The 18,618-nt window shown below is 42.7% G+C and overlaps 1 protein-coding gene across 2 annotated transcripts in view; it reads right to left on the bottom strand.

Annotated features, from left to right (window-relative positions):
• Window positions 1–3,013: 3,013 nt before the first annotated feature.
• nup210 (nucleoporin 210) overlaps window positions 3,014–18,618 on the bottom strand; it is a 179,351-nt gene continuing 163,746 nt past the window's right edge. For both annotated transcript variants that reach the window (XM_070895346.1, XM_070895347.1), the window contains 3 exons: window positions 8,537–8,656; window positions 8,382–8,456; window positions 3,014–4,624 (listed from right to left, as the gene is read on the bottom strand). In XM_070895346.1, the coding sequence (XP_070751447.1) occupies window positions 4,503–4,624; window positions 8,382–8,456; window positions 8,537–8,656 (317 nt within the window). In that variant the 3' untranslated portion in view covers window positions 3,014–4,502. The remainder of the gene's footprint in view (window positions 4,625–8,381; window positions 8,457–8,536; window positions 8,657–18,618) is intronic.

The following is an 18,618-nucleotide window of genomic DNA, read 5'->3' as shown; positions in this document are numbered from 1 at the left end:
CTGCATACAGTTTTGGTCTCCTTATTTAAGGAAGGATATACTTGCATTGGAGGCAGTTCGGAGAAGGTTCACGAGGTTGATTCCTGAGATGAAAGGGTTGTCTTATGAAGAAATGTTGAACAGATTGGGCCTATACTCATTGGAGTTTAGATGAATGAGAGGTGATCTTATTGAAACATAAGATTCTGAGGGGACTTGATAGGGTAGATGTAGAGATGATGTTTCCCCTCATGGGGGAATCTAGAACTAAGGGGCATAGTTTCAGAATAAGGGGTCGCCCATTTAAGACAGAAGTGAGGAGCAATTTCTTCTCAGAGGGTCGTGAATCTTTGGCATTCTCTACCTCAGGGAGCTGTAGAGCCTAGGTATTTGAATATATTTAAGGTGGCGATGCCAGATTTTTGAATGATAAGGGAGTAAAGGGTTATGGGGAGCAGGCATGGAAGTGGAGATGAAGCCATGATCTTATTGAATGGTGGAGCAGGCTCGAGGGGCCAAATGGCCTTCTCCTGCTCCTATTTCTTATGTTCTTATGAAGCAATAATATATAATGCTAAACTATATTGCTAAATCAGTGGAGCCAAAATCAGATGGTGCCATATTAAAAGGATCCTTGTGAGATTGCATATTGTATCTAATTTTAATCAGCAAAAGAGTAGAAAATAATCTACTTGATTCTATTGTTGTTGATATAGATGTGGAGTGACCAAGCAGTATCAGTTCAAGCCAATACTTGCAAATAAGCATATCCAATAACAGTTATCAATATGGTTATAGAAAAGTTATTTGTAGAGACAGAGTTGGCAAAGCTAAAAAAATTTTGGAGATTCTGGATTCTGGAGATGAGGAGGTTGACTTATGAGGAAAGGTTGAGTAGGAATTCAGAAGAATGAGAGGTGATCTTATCGAAATGTATAAGATTATGAGGCTTGACAAGGTGGATGCAAAGAGGATGTTTCCACTGATAGGGGGGACTAGAGGGCATGATCTTCGAATAAGGGGCCGCCCATTTAAAACAGAGATGAGGAGAAATTTCTTCTCTCAGAGGGTTGTGGATCTGTGGAATTCGCTGCCTCAGAGAGCTGTGGAAGCTGGGGCATTGAATAAATTTAAGGCAGAAATAGAGTTTCTTAACCGATAAGGGAATAAGGGGTTAAGGAGAGCGGGCAAGGAAGTGGACCCGAGTCCATGATCGGATTAGCCATGATTGTATTAAATGGTGGAGCAGGCTTGAGGGGCCGTATGGCCTTCTCCTGCTCCTATTTCTTATGTTCTTATGTTAATTGGACACAATAATCCAGCTGGTGCCTAACCAGTGGTTTCTAAAGGTTTAGCATAACTCCGTGCTTTTGTACTTTAAGCCTGGTTATAAAGCCAAGGATCCCAGATGCTTTTTAAAAAATAGCCTTCTCAACTTGTCCTGCCACCTTAAAATATTTGTGTACATACACCCCCAGTCTCCCTGTTCCTGCTTTCCCCTTTAAAATGGTACCCTTTACTTTATATTGCCAACAATGCCATTTATTGAACATGAAGTTGAAAATTTGTCAAACAGAATGCTTACCTTCTAAATTGGAACAGGAGGTTGAAAGGAGACCTCATTGAGGTGTACAAAATATTGAGGGGCCTGGACATAGTGGATAGCAAGGGCCTATTTCTTTTGGTGGAGGGGTCTATTTTGAGGGGGGCATTGTTTTAAGGTGGTTGGTGGGAGGTTTAGAGGCGATTTGAGGGGGGGGCTTCTTTATGCGGAGGATTGTGGGGATCTGGAACGCACTGCCTGGAAGAGTGGTGGATGCAAAAACCCTCACTACTTTAAAGAGGTGGTTGGGTGTGCACTTAAAGTGCCGTAACCTGCAGGGTTACAGACCTAGAGCTGGTAATTGGGATTAGACTGGATAACCTCTTGTTGGCCGGCACAGATATGATCGTAAGTACTGCAGGGAATCGAATGTGGCCAGGATGATCTCCTGGACTAGTTTCAATCGCCTGGGTGGGTCGGAGAAGAATTTTCCCAGCTTTCTTTCCCCAAATTGGCCTGGGTTTTTAATCTGGTTTTTGCCCCTCCCAGGAGATCACATGGCTCCTGTTGGGGTGGAGTGTAGAATATTTCAGTGTAAGAGGTGTCGCAGTTGTGTGGGGCGGACTGGTTGCTCTTTACTTTTCTGCCATTGTTCATAGGTTTATATGTAACCTTCAGGGCTGCTGACCGAGGGCCGTGTGGCTTTTTGTCGGCCGGCGCGAACACGATGGGCTGAAATGATCTCCTGCGTTGTAAATTTCTATGTTTCTAAATCCAGGCTGGCTGGCTGTTTTAACAAATTATTGTTTTATAAAATCCTCTCTAGCATATCCCTAAGAATTACTTCCATTCTTTTAATCATTTATAATTCAATAGTGAGTTAATATTCCGCCCCCCCCCCCCCCCGAGTGAAAAACTCTTGAAAATAGTCTCTCTCCATCTTCAATTCTGTTCTTCAGAGTTTTCACTTTTCCAGTTATCTCTTACTAGTACGATACTGAAAATATTCTTTTGTTGTGGTCATTATTTTTTGTCATAATTTTCTCTGGTGTCCTCTTTGCACCTACAACACTAAGGGAATAAGGGGTAATGGGGAGCGGGCAGGGAAGTGGGCCCAAGTCCATGATCAGATCAGCCATGATGGTATTAAATGACGGAGCAGGTTCGAGAGGCCGTATGGCCTACCTCCTTCTTCTATTTCTTATGTTAACCTGGTTTAACATTTTGGTATACTTAGCCAAAAGTGCATCCCTCATATTCCCACATGGGCTTTGTAAGAGTCTTGTCGGATTCTTATTTATTGGTTAGCAAAGCTACATTTGACAGCTGGATTATAATGCTATCGGCAGGGACTTTCCAATGAAAGAATCAGATCTCTGAATATTTAATACTTGCCTGTGGGTGCCCCAAGAGTAAGCAATCTAAAAATAATATATGTATCCAACTAAACAAATGACTGAACAAAAACATCAATAATAAAGAGTGTGTCTGATTGACATTTATTATTTGACAAGCACTTACAAAAACAGCACAGTGCATCACTTTGAAAGCATTAAATTAAAAATAAACTGAAAAAGCCTAGTAGTTTCACAACTGTTCATATCCTTATCAGTGGTTTTAAGGCATGTCAATGATACAACTTCAAGATTAAACAAAATCACATTCACAACAGGTAAATCAGATGAATTAAAGGATCACATTATGCTAAGCATTTGGTCCGTTCAAGTAAACTTAGCACTTAAGACATGCTACATAATCTTCACATTATATTTATCACATTACAACTACAAGCATAAGCTTGGTTCAGCTACAATGGAGGTATTATGTCAGTCATAGAAAAGCTAGGAGTTAAGTTTTCACACAGAAGGACCACTATTAACTGCCTGAGAAACAAAAATGAATGGATACATTGGGTTTACAATGGTTGCATATTTTCCAAATTACACTTGTATGTTATTGAAAAGCTTCCATTTACCGAGCTTGAAGGTTCTTGACCTTTGCTGCAATAATACAAATAAAGATAAATACCACAAAAACACTAGTTATAAAACATAGCAGAGGCTCAATTTTACAGATTACCAAAATAAATTTTACCATTCTTTATTCATACAATTTCACAGAAAAAATGCAATTCAGACTCTCAGCTGCTTAAAACGAAGTTAATATATTACAAACTATGCAAATACTTTTCTTTTTGCAAATAAGCACTACTTCAAAACAGTTGGTCAAATAAAAAGGCATCTGAAGCTTTCACACACAGTAAAAAAAAATCCAAAGTATTTGCAACATTAAAAAAACATGCTCAGTTAATTGAAGTCAAAATTACCAACTGCAAAACACACTTATTTTGAATACCACCGTTTACTACAAAAAGTAAACTGGTCAGAATCACAGCAAACACATGTATCTACCAAAGTGTTCATTTTTCCATGTAGATGTTCACATATTAGTTTGTGGATGTTCACATATAAGGTTGATGAAATTATTCAATTCAATATGCTGGAGAGAGAGAGAGACTGGAGAGCGTCCTAATGGCTCAAACATTTATCCAACAAATAGCTGAGCCATATAGACCTGGGCTTAATCACTGGTCTGTGCTCAGTTGCCTGATTTAAGCTGGAATGATATTCAGGCACTACAGTTGGCCTCAATGTCCTGAGTTGAGGAGGAAGAAAATGACCAGTGTTCCTGATCACAGTACCACAAACTTGCAGCAAGTGCACCTGTGTTGGGCCAAGAAACATGCTCCGATGCTCCTATTATTGAACAGCCTGCCGACACAAACCATTCAAGTTTCATCACTGGTCAGGTAGGGCACTGAATAGTGAATAATGACTTCATACACCAACAAGGTGCTAATGCCTTCACGAGAGGTAGGGATAAACATTTTTGTTAAAAAAAGCAGAAAAAAAAGGCACTGTAATTTAGAAAGATTGTGGACAAATGCTCTTTAGTTGCAGTAGGCATTCTTTTCTTCATATCAGCTGTTTCCTGGTGAAGATCCGTTGGATCGATAACTTTGAGTCCACAATTGGGACCGTGGACTGCTTCTATTGCTGGAGTGCTGGCTTGTATTAAAATGAGTATTGTGCGGAGAAAACCCTAAAAGAAATTAAGAGCATTGAAACTTTAATACACTTAGGTTCTAATTTATTACTTTATGAAGCAACGAATGGCTAACTTTGTATGCACTCAAAGGCTTTATACATGATCGGCTCTTAATCTAGAATCATAGAATGGTTACTAAGCTCATGATCTACAGGGTTGTAGTAATACCCACCCGCCTGTATGGCTCAGAGACATGGATCATGTACAGTAGACACCTCAAGTCGCTGGAGAAATACCACCAACGATGTCTTTGCAAGATCTTGCAAATCCCTGGGAGGACAGACGCACCAACATTAGCATCCTCAACCAGGCCAACATCCCCAGCATTGAAGCACTGATCACACTTAATCAGCTCCGCTGGGCAGGCCACATTGTTCGCATGCCTGACACGAGATTCCCAAAGCAAGCGCTCTACTCGGAACTCCTTCACGGCAAACGAGCCAGAGGTGGGCAGAGGAAAATGTTTCAAGGACATCCTCAAAGCCTCCCTGATAAAGTGCAACATCCCCACTGACACCTGGGAGTCCCTGGCCAAAGACCGCCCTAAGTGGAGGAAGTGCATCCAGGAAGGCGGTGAGCACCTCGAGTCTCATCGCCGAGAGCATGCAGAAATCAAGCGCAGGCAGCAGAAAGAGCGTGCGGCAAACCAGTCCCACCCACCCTTTTCCTCAACGAATATCTGTCTCACCTGTGACAGGGACAGTGTTTCTCATATTGGATTGTTCAGCCACCAAAGAACTCTTTTTTTTTTGAAGAGTGGAAGCAAGTCTTCCTCGATTCCGAGGGACTGCCTATGATGACAGCACAGAATGAGGCCACTTGGCCCGTCGAGTCCATGATGACTCTTTGCAAAAGCACTTCAACTAGTCCCACTCCCCCACCCTTTAATTTTTTTTCCTTCAGGTACTTATCCAATTCCCTTTTGAAAATCACAATTGAATCTGCCTCCACCACCCTTTCAGGTAGTGAATTCCAGATCCTAAACACTTAACTGCGTAAAAAAGATTTTTCCTCATGTCGCCTTTGGTTCTTCTGTTAATCACCTTAAATCTGTATTCTCTGGTTCTTGACCCTTCCACAATCGGAACAGTTTCTCTCTATCTACTCTGTCTAGACACTTCATGATTTTGAGTACCTTTATCAAATCTCCTCTCAACCTTCTCTGCTCCGAGAACAACCCCAGCTTCTCTAGTGGATTGGAAAACCGCAAATGTAACGCCCTATTTAAAAAAGGAGGCAGACAGAAAGCAGGAAACTATAGACTAGTTAGCCTAACATCTGTCGTTGGGAAAATGCTGGAGTTCATTATTAAGGAAGCAGTAGCAGGACATTTGGAAAAGTATGATTCAATCAAGCAGAGTCAAGATGGTTTTAATGAAAGGGAAATCACATTTGACAAATTTGCTGGAGTTCTTTGAGGATGTAACGAGTAGGGTGGATAAGGGGAAACCAGTGGATGTGGTGTATTTGGATTTCCACAAGGTATTAGATAAGGTACCACATAAAAGGTTACTGCACAAGATAAAAGTTCACAGGGTTAGTATATTCATCCAAGTATAAAAATTGTTATAAAAAGATCATAAAACATGGATAGAGGACTGGCTAACTAACTGAAAACAGAGCGCGGGATAAATGGGTCATTTTCCGGTTGGCAAACAGTAACTAGTGGGGTGTCGCAGGGATAGGTGCTGGAGCTTCTACTATTTACAATCTATATTAATGACATGGATGAAGGGACCGAGTGTACTGTAGCCAAGTTTGCTGATGATACAAAGATAGGTGGGAAAGCAAATTGTGAGGAGGACACAAAAATTATGCAAAGGGATATAGACAGGCTAAGTGAGTGGGCAAAAATTTGGCAGATGGCATATAATGTGGCAAAATGTGAGGTTATCCACTTTGGCAGGAAAAAAATAGAACAGCAAATTATAATTTAAAAGGAGAAAAATTGCAAAGTGGTGCAGTACAGAGGGACCTGGGGTCCTTGTGCATGAAACACAAAAAGTTAGTATGCAGGTACAGCAAGTAATCAGGAAGGCAAATGGAATGTTGGCCTTTATTGCAAGGGGAATAGAGTATAAAAGCAGAGACGTCCTGCTATAACTGTACAGAGTATTGGTGAGGCCACGCCTAGAATACTGCGTACAGTTTTGGTCTCCGTATTTAAGGAAGGATACACTTGCATTGGAGGCTATTCAGAGAAGGTTCACTAGGTTGATTCTGGAGATGAGGGGTTTGACTAATGAAGGTAGGTTGGGCCTATACACACTGGATTTCAGGTGATCTTATCAAAACATAAGATAATGAGGGGGCTCGGCAATGTGGATGCAGAAAGGATATTTCCACTTATAGGGGAAACTTAAACTAGGGGTCATAGTTTCAGAATAAGGGGTCGCCCATTTAAAACTGAGATTGAGGAGGAATTTCTTCCCTCAGAGGGTTATAAATCTATAGAATTCTCTGCCCCGGAGAGCTGTGGAGGCTGGGTCATTGAATATATTTAAGGCGGAGATAAGACAGATTTTTGAGTGATAAGGGAGTAAAAGATTATGGGGAGCGGGCAGGGAAGCGGAGCTGAGTCCATGATCAGATCAGCCATGATCTTATTGAATGGCGGAGCAGGCTCGAGGGGCCAAATGGCCTAATCCTGCTCCTATTTCTTATGTTCTTATGAAAAGATTTCCAATGTAGCCCAGACTGAGCTTATAAAAGTGCGCTTCTCCTGGCGGCTGCAAGAGTGCCATGTAAAATGAGTTCAGATACAATGACACAGGTACACAGCAAAGACTCACCAATAAGTTTCAACAACTTAGTAATAGAATCATAAAATGGAAGGATTCACATTGTTTTACCAGAAGGGGTGAGCAAGGGGACAGCTCATCTGAGGATAGGGCTAAGTTGGGACAGAATGGAAGCAGCTTTTCTCTCGCTAGATGTGGAATAGGACAGAGATATCTTTCCTGGTCCCTGCACTGACATCACTCACTAAGTAAAAATCGAGTAAGAATCAATAAAAAAAATATTTTAATGAAAAGATAATTGAATTGTCGAAAGCTCGGATCATTCTGCAACACATTTCTCTCTACCAAGGTTCCTTATGGACAGAGGGCTGATCAACCATTTATTCTTGGCTAAGGTGCAGTACTTATAAAAATCAAAGTAATTTAGTTCAACTGGGACTGAGCTTTCTGTACCTAAGCAGCATTCTACATACTTGAAACATTTAGACCAATAAAGCCCAAAAATGACTTCATATGGTGTTTTGCAAGCACCCAAAATATAAAAACTAAAAGTGTATTTGTTCAGAAAATACTAACTCAACCTGCAAATACTGTATCCAACAAATCAGTAGTTTCAGATAAGCCTCCCTGCATTAAATATTTCTTAGGACTGTTGATGTTCAGTTATAATTAGCAGTTGTTAAATGCTTAGGATATCAGCATAAATATTTCTGTAATATACAATTCCTGTGAAGAATGTAGATTAAAAGTAACCAATTAATATATTGAAACTAATTCAAAATGAAAAAGAAATTACATTTCTACACAAATGTCTCATCTTGTATTTTGATTGAATAGTTCAAAAACAAGAGCCAAAATATGAAACATCCAACTAAGTTAGATTTAAAGATGCCCAACGCAAGCTCTCGGCCATCAAATGTAATTGTTATACAACATCAATTTCTAAAATTCAACAGAAACTTTTACTAGCAAATACATTAGTAAGAAAATAAGCATATTGGTCGGTTTACCTCCTTGAGGCGGGGTCGGAGGTAGAAATATTCGGTGATGATTAGGTTCCCGTGGTGAAAAGAATGCATGATAGACTGAAAATGAAAATAAATATTGAAGTACAGTAAAATCAGAACAGAACTGTTGAACTTTTCTTCAAACTAGTGGTGCTTACCAATAATCATGATTGCAGTCCCAGCAAGTAGTGCAAAAAGTGTGAAGAACATAACTTGATAAGACTGAATGAACTGCTGGAAGAAACCAACACCTTCCCAGTGAACTGCTGTGATATCAGCTGAGAAAAGACAAAATGAGCCAGTTAAAATGTTGCAAATTTCACTCTTTTGCACCTTATTGAGTTGCACGTTGCAATTTACACAGGTTTCAACGCACATAACATTTCCCAATAAAAAACATTTCTTTTTAAATAAGGAGTGTAACAGTGCACTCACAAGGACTTTTTGTTGAAAGCACTGCAATGTGCAACTAAACCGTACTAATGAGGACGGTCCCAGCTTCTGCTGAGGTCAGCAGATCTTAAGATTGGGTGGTGCAATCATCTTAATGGTCCTGGCCTAACCCAGTGCTTGGGGTAACAAATTTAGCTAATATTTTCCAATCTGGACTGGTTTCCAGTGACCCATGATAGAAAATATGAGTGTATATATTGGGGAGAACAGGGCCAGTCCTGGCTGTGGTTCTGTCCTCCTTACCCAGTTAACTAACCCAACACACACTGTCGAGCCCCTTGCACGAGGTACCAGTGTGGCTGGCACCCATGGAACTGTAGCCATGCAACAGTTAGCAGCTGGAAAAAAACAGAAAAAACAAGATAGAAATTTTACAGTAGAAATAACGCTGATGTTAGTTAACACTGGTTCGGCTGCAACTGGAGTATTCTGTCCAATTCTGGGCATCGCATTTTAGGAAAGATATAAAGGCTTTAGAGAGAGAGTGCAGAAAAGATTTACAAGAATGGTTCCAGGGATGAGGGACTTCGGTTACGTGGATAGACTAGAGAAGAGTTGTTTTCCTTAGAGCAGAGAAGATTAAGAGGACATTTGATAGAGGTGTTCAAAATCAAGAGGCGTCTAGACTGAGTAGATAGAGAGAAACTATTCTCATTGGCAGAATGTTCAAGAACCAGAGGAGACACATTTAAGGCCACTGGCAGAAGAATCAAAGGTGACAGGAGGCAAAAAGATTTTTACGCAGCAAGTGGTTATGGTCTGGAATACACTGCCTCAAAGGTTGGTGGAGGCAGATTCAATGATGGTTTTCAAAAGGGAAGGAGACAAATACCTGAAGGAAAGAACATTGCAGGGCTACGGGGAAATGGAACTAGCTGAAGTGCTCTTGCAGAGAGTCAACACAGGCCGACGGGCCAAATGACCTCCTAATCTGTTGTAAGAATTCTATTCTACTAAATTACAAGTCCTTGAAAATAAATAGGGTGACCACTAAATGAAAGGCCTGTGTGTGCCTGAATCCTGTTTCTGTCCCAGTTGTAAGCTGGATCCTAGATATTGTTGAGCAGGAAGGATGGTGAGGTGCCCTTATTATTAATGGTGTCAACACAAAGGAATCAGGAGAAAATTTGGTGTTTAAACATGTTTAGATGACAAGACATGTGATGGGGTTCATATTTCCTAAGGGTACGCATGTCATAATTTCGTCAAAACTTTTGCTCAATAGCATCACTTCAAGATAATGGCCGCCTCTTCGTTGATATCAACCTTGAGGACAACAGCGGCACTTGCAGGACCAATATGTAAGATACAGTTGCATCTGTCTAATAAGCAGATGCTGCTCAGGTATCAAATTGTCAGAACCCAAGATCAACACATAATATTATGCCTGAATCTTGCTTCCTGATGGGGCATTCAAGACTTGTTGGGTCAAAAGTCAATGCAATATCTCAAGAGGAAATCTGACAAACCAACTGCCTAGATAAGAATGAATATAAAAAGTCTGAATGTCAATACAAGAACTTTGTTCCAATCCATTGCCTCTATATTGAATTTCAAGTACTCAGATCTTTTACTCTCCAAGTTCAATTACAGCTGCTCAAGGTTCACAGCCACAAACCAAATTTCTGGATGTACATGTTGAAGTAATTGCACTCATGCTACTATCATGAGTCATGATTCTTTGGTTCACAATAGGTTTATCCTTCTCGCCTGTTTGGGGGGGCAGCTACAAATTAGTAAAGCTTTTGAGTTTCCTGACAAGGCGGCATCTTCTCTCTAGCATGCAAAAGCAGAAGCTTCTGCATTTCCAGGGTCCACATTTCCTTCATGGGAACATTGACCATTACTTAAAAAAAATAACTTCAATTTCTGGAACGTCCTTGAGATAAAGGAAGTAACTGTCACTCCCTCACCCCAGCAATTCAGAAAAACAAGGTCCCACTCGTATAAAAATATCAGATGCAACCCATCACTGACAATCCATTGATACTCGGGAAAATGTTGAATTATTGCTGGAGCATGTAGGCTGATGCAGGGACACTCATTTTACACTTCCTGCTGCCTTCTCCAGTGGGCTCTCTAGAACCCAAGTATGAAGTTCACTACCTTAAAAGACCAAACAGCCGAATGTACAGCTTAGATAAATTGGCGACTTTTGGAGCCTTGGCAGGGCTTGCTTTCAGTTTTTGCTGCTGTACCTATAAACTTTCCAGTGAAGTCACTACTTGTTCATCCACAAGATCATTCATGGAGAAAATAATTTTTTATTAATTTGGTCTGTAGATCTTGAGAGCCGAAAATGATCAGCTAATCAATCCATGAAGCAGAATGTAATCCAATATCTATCACTATAAGGGTGTCAATTGTAGGCTGAAATAGTTGTTTGGCAATCTATTTTTTTTTTAAGTTTTAAGTTTATTTCTGCTAAGCTCGTTCATAGCCTAGTAAATAGAGGGAAAGAGCTGATTGGTGAGTAGCTGGTGAGTGTTTTTTGTTAAGTTTTAAGTTTATTTTTGCTAAGTTACTTCTTGGTCTATTAAATAAAGAGACATGGCAGGACAGCTCAGTCCCAAGGGAGTGCACATCTTGTGCCATGTGGGAAGTCCTGGATCCTTCTCATGGCCTGGACGACCACATGTGCAGGAAGTGTCACCAGCTATGGCAGCTTGTGATCCATGTTTCGGAGCTTGAGCAGCACCTGGACTTACTGCAGTGTATCTGCGAGGCTGAAAACTGCGTTGATAGCATGTTTCTAGAGGTGGACATCCCGCAGCTTAAGAGTGTGCAGGAAAAGAGGGCGTGGGTGACCGCCAGACAGGAGGAGAGGACCAGGCAGTAGTGCAGGAGTCCTGAGTGTATCTTGCTCTCCAACCAATATTCTGTTCCTCTGGGGAGTGCAGCCAGAGCCAAGTACATGGTACCACGGGTGGCTTTGCTGCACAGGGGCTGAGAGGTGGTGGGGGGGGGGGGGGAGGGGGAAGAAGAGCGCGAGCAATAGTGGTAGGGGATTCGACAGTTAGGGGAGCAGACAGGCGTTTCTGCAGCCGCAGACGTGACTCCAAGATGGTATGTTATCTCCCTGGTGCTAGGGTCAAGAATGCCACTGAGCGGCTGCAGGACATCCGAGGGGGGAGGGTGAAGAGCCAGAGGTCGTGGTCCATATCGACACCAATGACAGGAAGAAAGAGGAATGAGGTCCTGCAGGCAGATTTTAGGGAGCTCGGAGATTAAAAAGCAGGACCTAAAAGGTAGTAATCTCTGGATTACTCACAGTGCCATGTGCTACTAAGTACAGGAAAAGGAGGATAGAAGGGATAAATGAGTGGCTGGAGAGATGGTACAGGATGGAGGGCTTTAGATTCCGGAGGCATTAGGACCGTTTCTGGGGGAGATGGGACCTGCACAAGCCGGAGTCAGGTCCAATATCCTCGCCCGGCAGGGGGGGCGGGTTTGCTAATGCTGCTGAGGAGGATTTAAACTAGCTTACTAGGGGGATGGGAACCTGGGAGCATTGTCAGAGGGGAGGGAAGCCAAGTTGGAAATAGAAGGCAAAAAATTAGTAAGAGAGTTTGGAAGGCAGCGGAAACAAAGGCTAGAAAATGGACAATAAGGCAGTTTGGCAATGCTAAATGGTATATACTTTAATGCAAGGTATCTAGGAAATAAGATAGATGAGCTAAGGGCACAGATAGACACGTGAGATGATGATATTATAGACCCCCAAACATTCAGAGGGAGATAGAAGAGCAAATTTGTAGGTAAATTACTGACGTGCAAAAACAATAGGGCAGTAATAGTGGGGAATTTCAATCACCCTAATATTAACTAGGAAACGGTCAGTGTAAAAGACACAGGGCACAGAATTCCTAAATTGCATTCAGGAGAAATTTTTTAGCCAATACGTAGCAAGCCCAACAAGCGGGGAGGTGGCGTGGGAGAGGCAGTTCTGGATTTAGTGTTAGGGAATAAAGTTGGGCAGGTGGAAGGAATAGCAGTGGGAGAGCATTTTTGTGGTAGTGATCATAATTCAGTTAGTTTTAGCATAATTATGGATAAGGACAAAGACAAAACGGGAATAAGGGTTCAAAATTGGGGGAAAGCCAATTTTAATAGGCTGTGAAGTGATTTAGCAAAAGTGGACTGGAAACAGTTACTTGAAGATAAATCAGTGCTAGAGCAGTGGGAGGCATTCAAGAGGGAGGTACGTGGCATTCAGGTTAAACCTGTTCCCACAAAGAAAGAGGGTAGAACTGCCAAAGGTGGAGCTCCCTGGAGGACAAGGTGTTTACAGAGTAAGATAAGGCAAAAAAGGAAGGCTGTATCAGATATTGTGAGCTCAATACTGCAGAAAGCCGAGAAGAGTAGAGAAAGTGCAGGGGTGAAATTAATAAGGAAATTAGGAAAGCAAAACGAGGACATAAAAAAATATTGACAAGTAGAATCAAAGAAAATGCAAAGATGTTATACAATCACATAAAGATCAATAGGATAATGAAGAAAAGAGCAGGACCTATTAGGGACCACAATAGTGATGTATGTGTGGAGGCAGAGCTTGTGGGTAAGGTACTTAATTGCGGCTGTCTTCACAAAAGAGGGAGACGATGCCGACACTGAAGTTCAGGAGGAAGAGTGTGAAATATTAGATGGGATAAACATAGTAATAGAGGAAGTTTTAAGGGGGTTAGCATCCTTGAAAGTAAATAAATCGCTCGGACCGGATGAAATATATCCGAGGCTACTCAAAGAAACAAGGGAGGAAATTGCGGAGGCTCTGACCATAATTTTCCAATCCTGCCTGGCTACAGGAGTGGTGCTAGAGGATTGGAGAACAGCTAATGTTGTACCATTGTTTAAAAAGGGAGGAAGGGATAAACCGAGCAATTACAGGCCAGTTAGTTTAAACTCGGTGGTGGGCAAATTACTGGAATCAATTCTAAGGAACAGTATAAACCTTCATTTAGAAAGACACAGATTAATTAATGTCAGTCAGCATGGATTTGTTAAAGGGAAGGTCGTGTCTGACTAACTTGATTGAGTTCTTTGAGGAGGTAACAAGGAGGGTCGATGAGGCAGTGCATTTGATAATAGTTTACATGGATGTTAACAAGGCTTTTGACATGGCCCCACATGGTAGGCTGATCAAAAAAGTAAAAACCCATAGGATCCAAGGGAGAGTAGCAAATTGGATCCAAAATTGGCTCAGAGGCAGGAAGCAAAGGGTAATGGTTGAGGGGAGCTTTTGTGACTGGAAGGCTGTTTCCAGTGGGGTTCCACATGGCTCAGTACTTAGTCCCTTGCCTTTTGTAGTATATATTAATGATTTAGACTTAAATGTGGGGGGCATGATTAAGAAATTTGCAGATGATACAAAATTGGCCGTGTGGTTGGCAGTGAGGAGGAAAGCTGTCGACTGCAGGAAGATATCGATGAACTGGTCAGTTGGGCAGAAAAGTGGCAAATGGAATTCAATCTGGAAAAGTGTGAGGTAATGCATTTGGGGAGGGGCAACAAGGCAAGGGAATACACAATAAATGGGAGGATACTGAAAGGTGTGGAGGAACAGAGGGACCTTGGAGGAACAGAGGGACCTTGGAGTATATGTCCACAGATCCTTAAAGGTAGCAGGACAGGTTGATAAGGTAGTTAAAAAAGCATACGGACTGTTTTCCTTTATTAGTCGAGGCATAGAATACAAGAACAGGGAAGTTATGCTAGAACTGTACATAACACTAGTTAGGCCACAGCTTGAGTATGGCATGCAGTTCTGGTGATCACATTATAGGAAGAATGTGATTGCACCAGAGAGGGTGCAGAGGAGATTTACCAGGACGTTGCCAGGACTGGAAATCTTTAGCTATGAGGAAAGATTAGAAAGGCTGGGGTTGTTTTCCTTGGAACAGAGGAGGCGGAGTTTAGATTTAATTGAGGTGTATAAAATTATGAGGGGTCTGGATAGAGTGGATAGGCAGGACCTATTTCCTTTAGCAGAGGGGTCAATAACCAGGGGGTATAAATTTGAAGTAGTTGGTGGAAGGATTAGAGAGAGGAGATGAGGAAACACTTCTTCACCCAGAGGGTGGTGGGGAGTCTGGAACTCATTGCCTGAAAGGGCGGTCGAGGCAGAAACCCTCATCACATTTAAAAGGCACTTGGATGTGCACTTTAAGAACTGTAACCTACAGGATTATGGACTTAGTGCTGGAAGGTGGGATTAGGCTAGGTGACTCTTTTTCGACTGGCAGACATGTTGGGCCGACTGGCATCCTTCTGTGTCATAATTTTCCATGATTGATTCTATGATTTATATTTAAGGAACAGTTTTGTGCAAGAGTTAATACTAGCAGAATACATGATTATCATAGGCAGTCCCTCGGAATCGAGGAAGACTTGCTTCCAATCTTAAAATGAGTCCTTAGGAGGCTGAACAGTCCAATATGAGAACCACAGTCCCTGTCGCAGGTGGGACAGATAATCGTTGAGGTAAAGGGTGGGTGGGAGAGGTTTGCAGCACGTTCTTTCTGCTGCCTGTGCTTGATTTCTGCATGCTCTCGGCGATGAGATTCGAGGTGCTCAGCGCCCTCCCGGATGCACTTCCTCCACTTAGGGCGGTCTTTGGCCAGGGACTCCTAGGTGTCAGTGGAGATGTTGCACTTTTCAGGGAGATTTTGAGGGTGCCCCTGTAATGTTTCCTCTGCCCACCTTTGGCTCATTTGCTATGAAGGAGTTCAGAGTAGAGTGCTTGCTTTGGGAGTCTCGTGTTTGGCATGCGAACGATGTGGCCTGCCCAGCGGAGCTGATCAAGTGTGGTCAGTGCTTCAATGCTAGGGATGTTGGCCTAGTCGAGGACGCTAATGTTGGTGCATCTGTCCTCCCAGGGGATTTGTAGGATCTTGCGGAGGCATTGTTGGTGGTATTTCTCCAGCGACTTGAGATGTCTGCTGTATATGGTCCATGTCTCTGAGCCATAGAGGACGGCGGGCATTACTACAGCCCTGTAGGCCATGAACTTGATGGCAGTTTTGAGGGCCTGGTCTTCAAACACTTGTCCTCAGGCAGCCAAAGGCTGCACTGGAGGCGGTGCTGAATCTCGTCGTCAATATCTGCTCTTGTTGATAAGAGGCTCCCGAGGTATGGGAAATGGTCCACGTTGTCCAGGGCTGTGCCGTGGATCTTGATGACTGGAGGGCAATGCTGTGCATAGAAACATAGAAAATAGGTGCAGGAGCAGGCCATTCAGCCCTTCTAGCCTGCACCGCCATTCAATGAGTTCATGGCTGAACATGAAACTTCAGTACCCACTTCCTGCTTTCACGCCATACCCCTTGATCCCCAGAGTAGTAAGGACTTCATCTAACTCCCTTTTGAATATATTTAGTGAATTGGCCTCAACTACTTCCTGTGGTAGAGAATTCCACAGGTTCACCACTCTCTGGGTGAAGAAGTTTCTCCTCATCTCGGTCCTAAATGGCTTACCCCTTATCCTTAGACTGTGACCCCTGGTTCTGGACTTCCCCAACATTGGGAACATTCTTCCTGCATCCAACCTGTCCAAACCCGTCAGAATTTTAAACGTTTCTATGAGGTCCCCTCTCACTCTTCTGAACTCCAGTGAATACAAGCCCAGTTGATCCAGTCTTTCTTGATAGGTCAGTCCCACCATCCCGGGAATCAGTCTGGTGAATCTTCGCTGCACTCCCCGGCGAGGACATGCTGGTGGAGGACCTTTGTCTTACGGATGTTTAGCGTGAGGCCCATACTTTCGTATGCCTCAGTAAATACGTCGAATATATCCTGGAGTTCAGCCTCTGTATGTGCGCAGAGTACAATCTTCTGTGAAAAGATTTAGCTGCACTAGGGGAATGGGAATGGACCAAACAATGGCAAATGGCGTTTAACCTAAATAAATGCAGCATCATGCATGCAGGTAGGACTAACATAGTTATCATTTACAGGTAACAATACTGAAAGCGGTGGAGTGAGAAAAAGATCTAGGTGTTACTAGGCACAGATGAGTGGAGATTTCTGACCAATGCAGGGAAGGTGTAGCCAAAGCAAACAGGGTATTGGGTTGTATTAATGGAACCACTCAGTGCAAATTAAAGACGACCATTCTGTCATTACACAGGGCGTTCATTAGACTGCATTTGGAGGACTACGCCCAGCTTTGGTCCCCTCACATGGTGCATGAGAACCGCAAGAATGATTCCTAGCTAAAAGAACCGTAGTTACTCAGATAGGCTTAAAGAGCTCGGTCTATGTACTTTAAAGCAGCGTAGACTTGCCGAGGCGACCTGATAAAGGTATATAAAATAATTAAAGGGCTAGACTGTGTGCCTATTGTTAGATTGTTTCTGTTTGACATATTGGGGAAGGACCAAGAGACACATATTTAAACTGTGTAAATGTAGGAATAGGACAGATGTTAAATGGTTCTTTTCCCAGAGAGTAGTGAGTCTCTGGAATGATTTCCCGGCTTGTGCGGTGTGTGCTGACTCTCTGCATGCCTTCAAGAGAGCTGGACCGGTTCTTGGCTGGGATTACATCAGTTAAAAGGTAAGTGGATTAACAGTTAAATGTGCATGGTCAATGAGATCTCCTGGCCTGGTTTCAATAGCCTGAGTGGATCAAAGAGGAATTATAGAGCCCCCCTCCCCCCACCCTCCGAACTGGCCCTGTTTATTCTTTGAAAAAAAAGTGCCTCTCATAGGAGATTATATGGCAGCAAGGAGCTGGAGGAAAGGAAGTGTCTAGTCAAGATGTTCCAGGCATCAGGAGTATAGGTCAGGTTTGATGGACACGCTGGTCTTTTCCTGCCGTCATTCTCGATGCTTTCTTGCCAATGCAGAAAGCTTCAGGATCAGGATAACTCTGTGCTTCTTGCTTATGAACAAAGAGGTGAGTAGGATGCAACTCTCCTCTTTTGAGTGTGTCCTGTGCTCATTTTTCCAAGTTGCCTTAGCTTTATGCTTTCATTAAATGGGGCATGCATTTAGAGGGGTGGAAGAATAGATCAGGCAACTTGTTGAATACTTTCATCTTTTCCTTCTGAGGAGGTATCTGGCTTGCCTGTAACATTTCTGTCGACTGAGCCTGTGCAGAAGTACTATACTTATAAATCAATTTAATCAGAAGAACATAAGAACATAAGAATTAGGAACAGGAGTAGGCCATCTCCCCCCTCGAGCCTGCTCCGCCATTCAACAAGATCATGGCTGATCTGGCCGTGGACTCAGCTCCACTTACCCGCCCGCTCCCCATAACACTTAATTCCCTTATTGGTTAAAAATCTATCTATCTGTGACTTGAATACATTCAATGAGCTAGCCTCAACTGCTTCCTTGGGCAGAGAATTCCACAGATTCACAACCCTCTGGGAGAAGAAATTCCTTCTCAACTCGGTTTTAAATTGGCTCCCCCATATTTTGAGGCTGTGCCCCCTAGTTCTAGTCTCCCCGACCATTGGAAACAACCTCTCTGCCTCTATCTTGTCTGTCCCGTTCATTATTTTAAATGTTTCTGTAAGATCACCCCTCATCCTTCTGAACTCCAAACGAGTAAAGACCCAGTCTACTCAATCTATCATCATAAGGTAACCCCCTCATCTCCGGAATCAGCCGAGTGAATCATCTCTGTACTCCCTCCAAAGCTAGTATATCCTTCCTTAAGTAAGGTGACCAAAACTGCACGCAGTACTCTAGGTGCGGCCTCACCAATACCCTATACAGTTGCAGAAGGACCTCCCTGCTTTTGTACTCCATCCCTCTCGCAATGAAGGCCAACATTCCAT

The sequence above is a fragment of the Pristiophorus japonicus genome, chromosome 12 (genome assembly GCF_044704955.1).
Source record: "Pristiophorus japonicus isolate sPriJap1 chromosome 12, sPriJap1.hap1, whole genome shotgun sequence".
Lineage (NCBI taxonomy): Eukaryota > Metazoa > Chordata > Chondrichthyes > Pristiophoridae > Pristiophorus > Pristiophorus japonicus.
The sequence above is the reverse complement of the archived record's forward strand: the minus strand, read 5'-3'. Positions and strand labels throughout refer to the sequence as shown.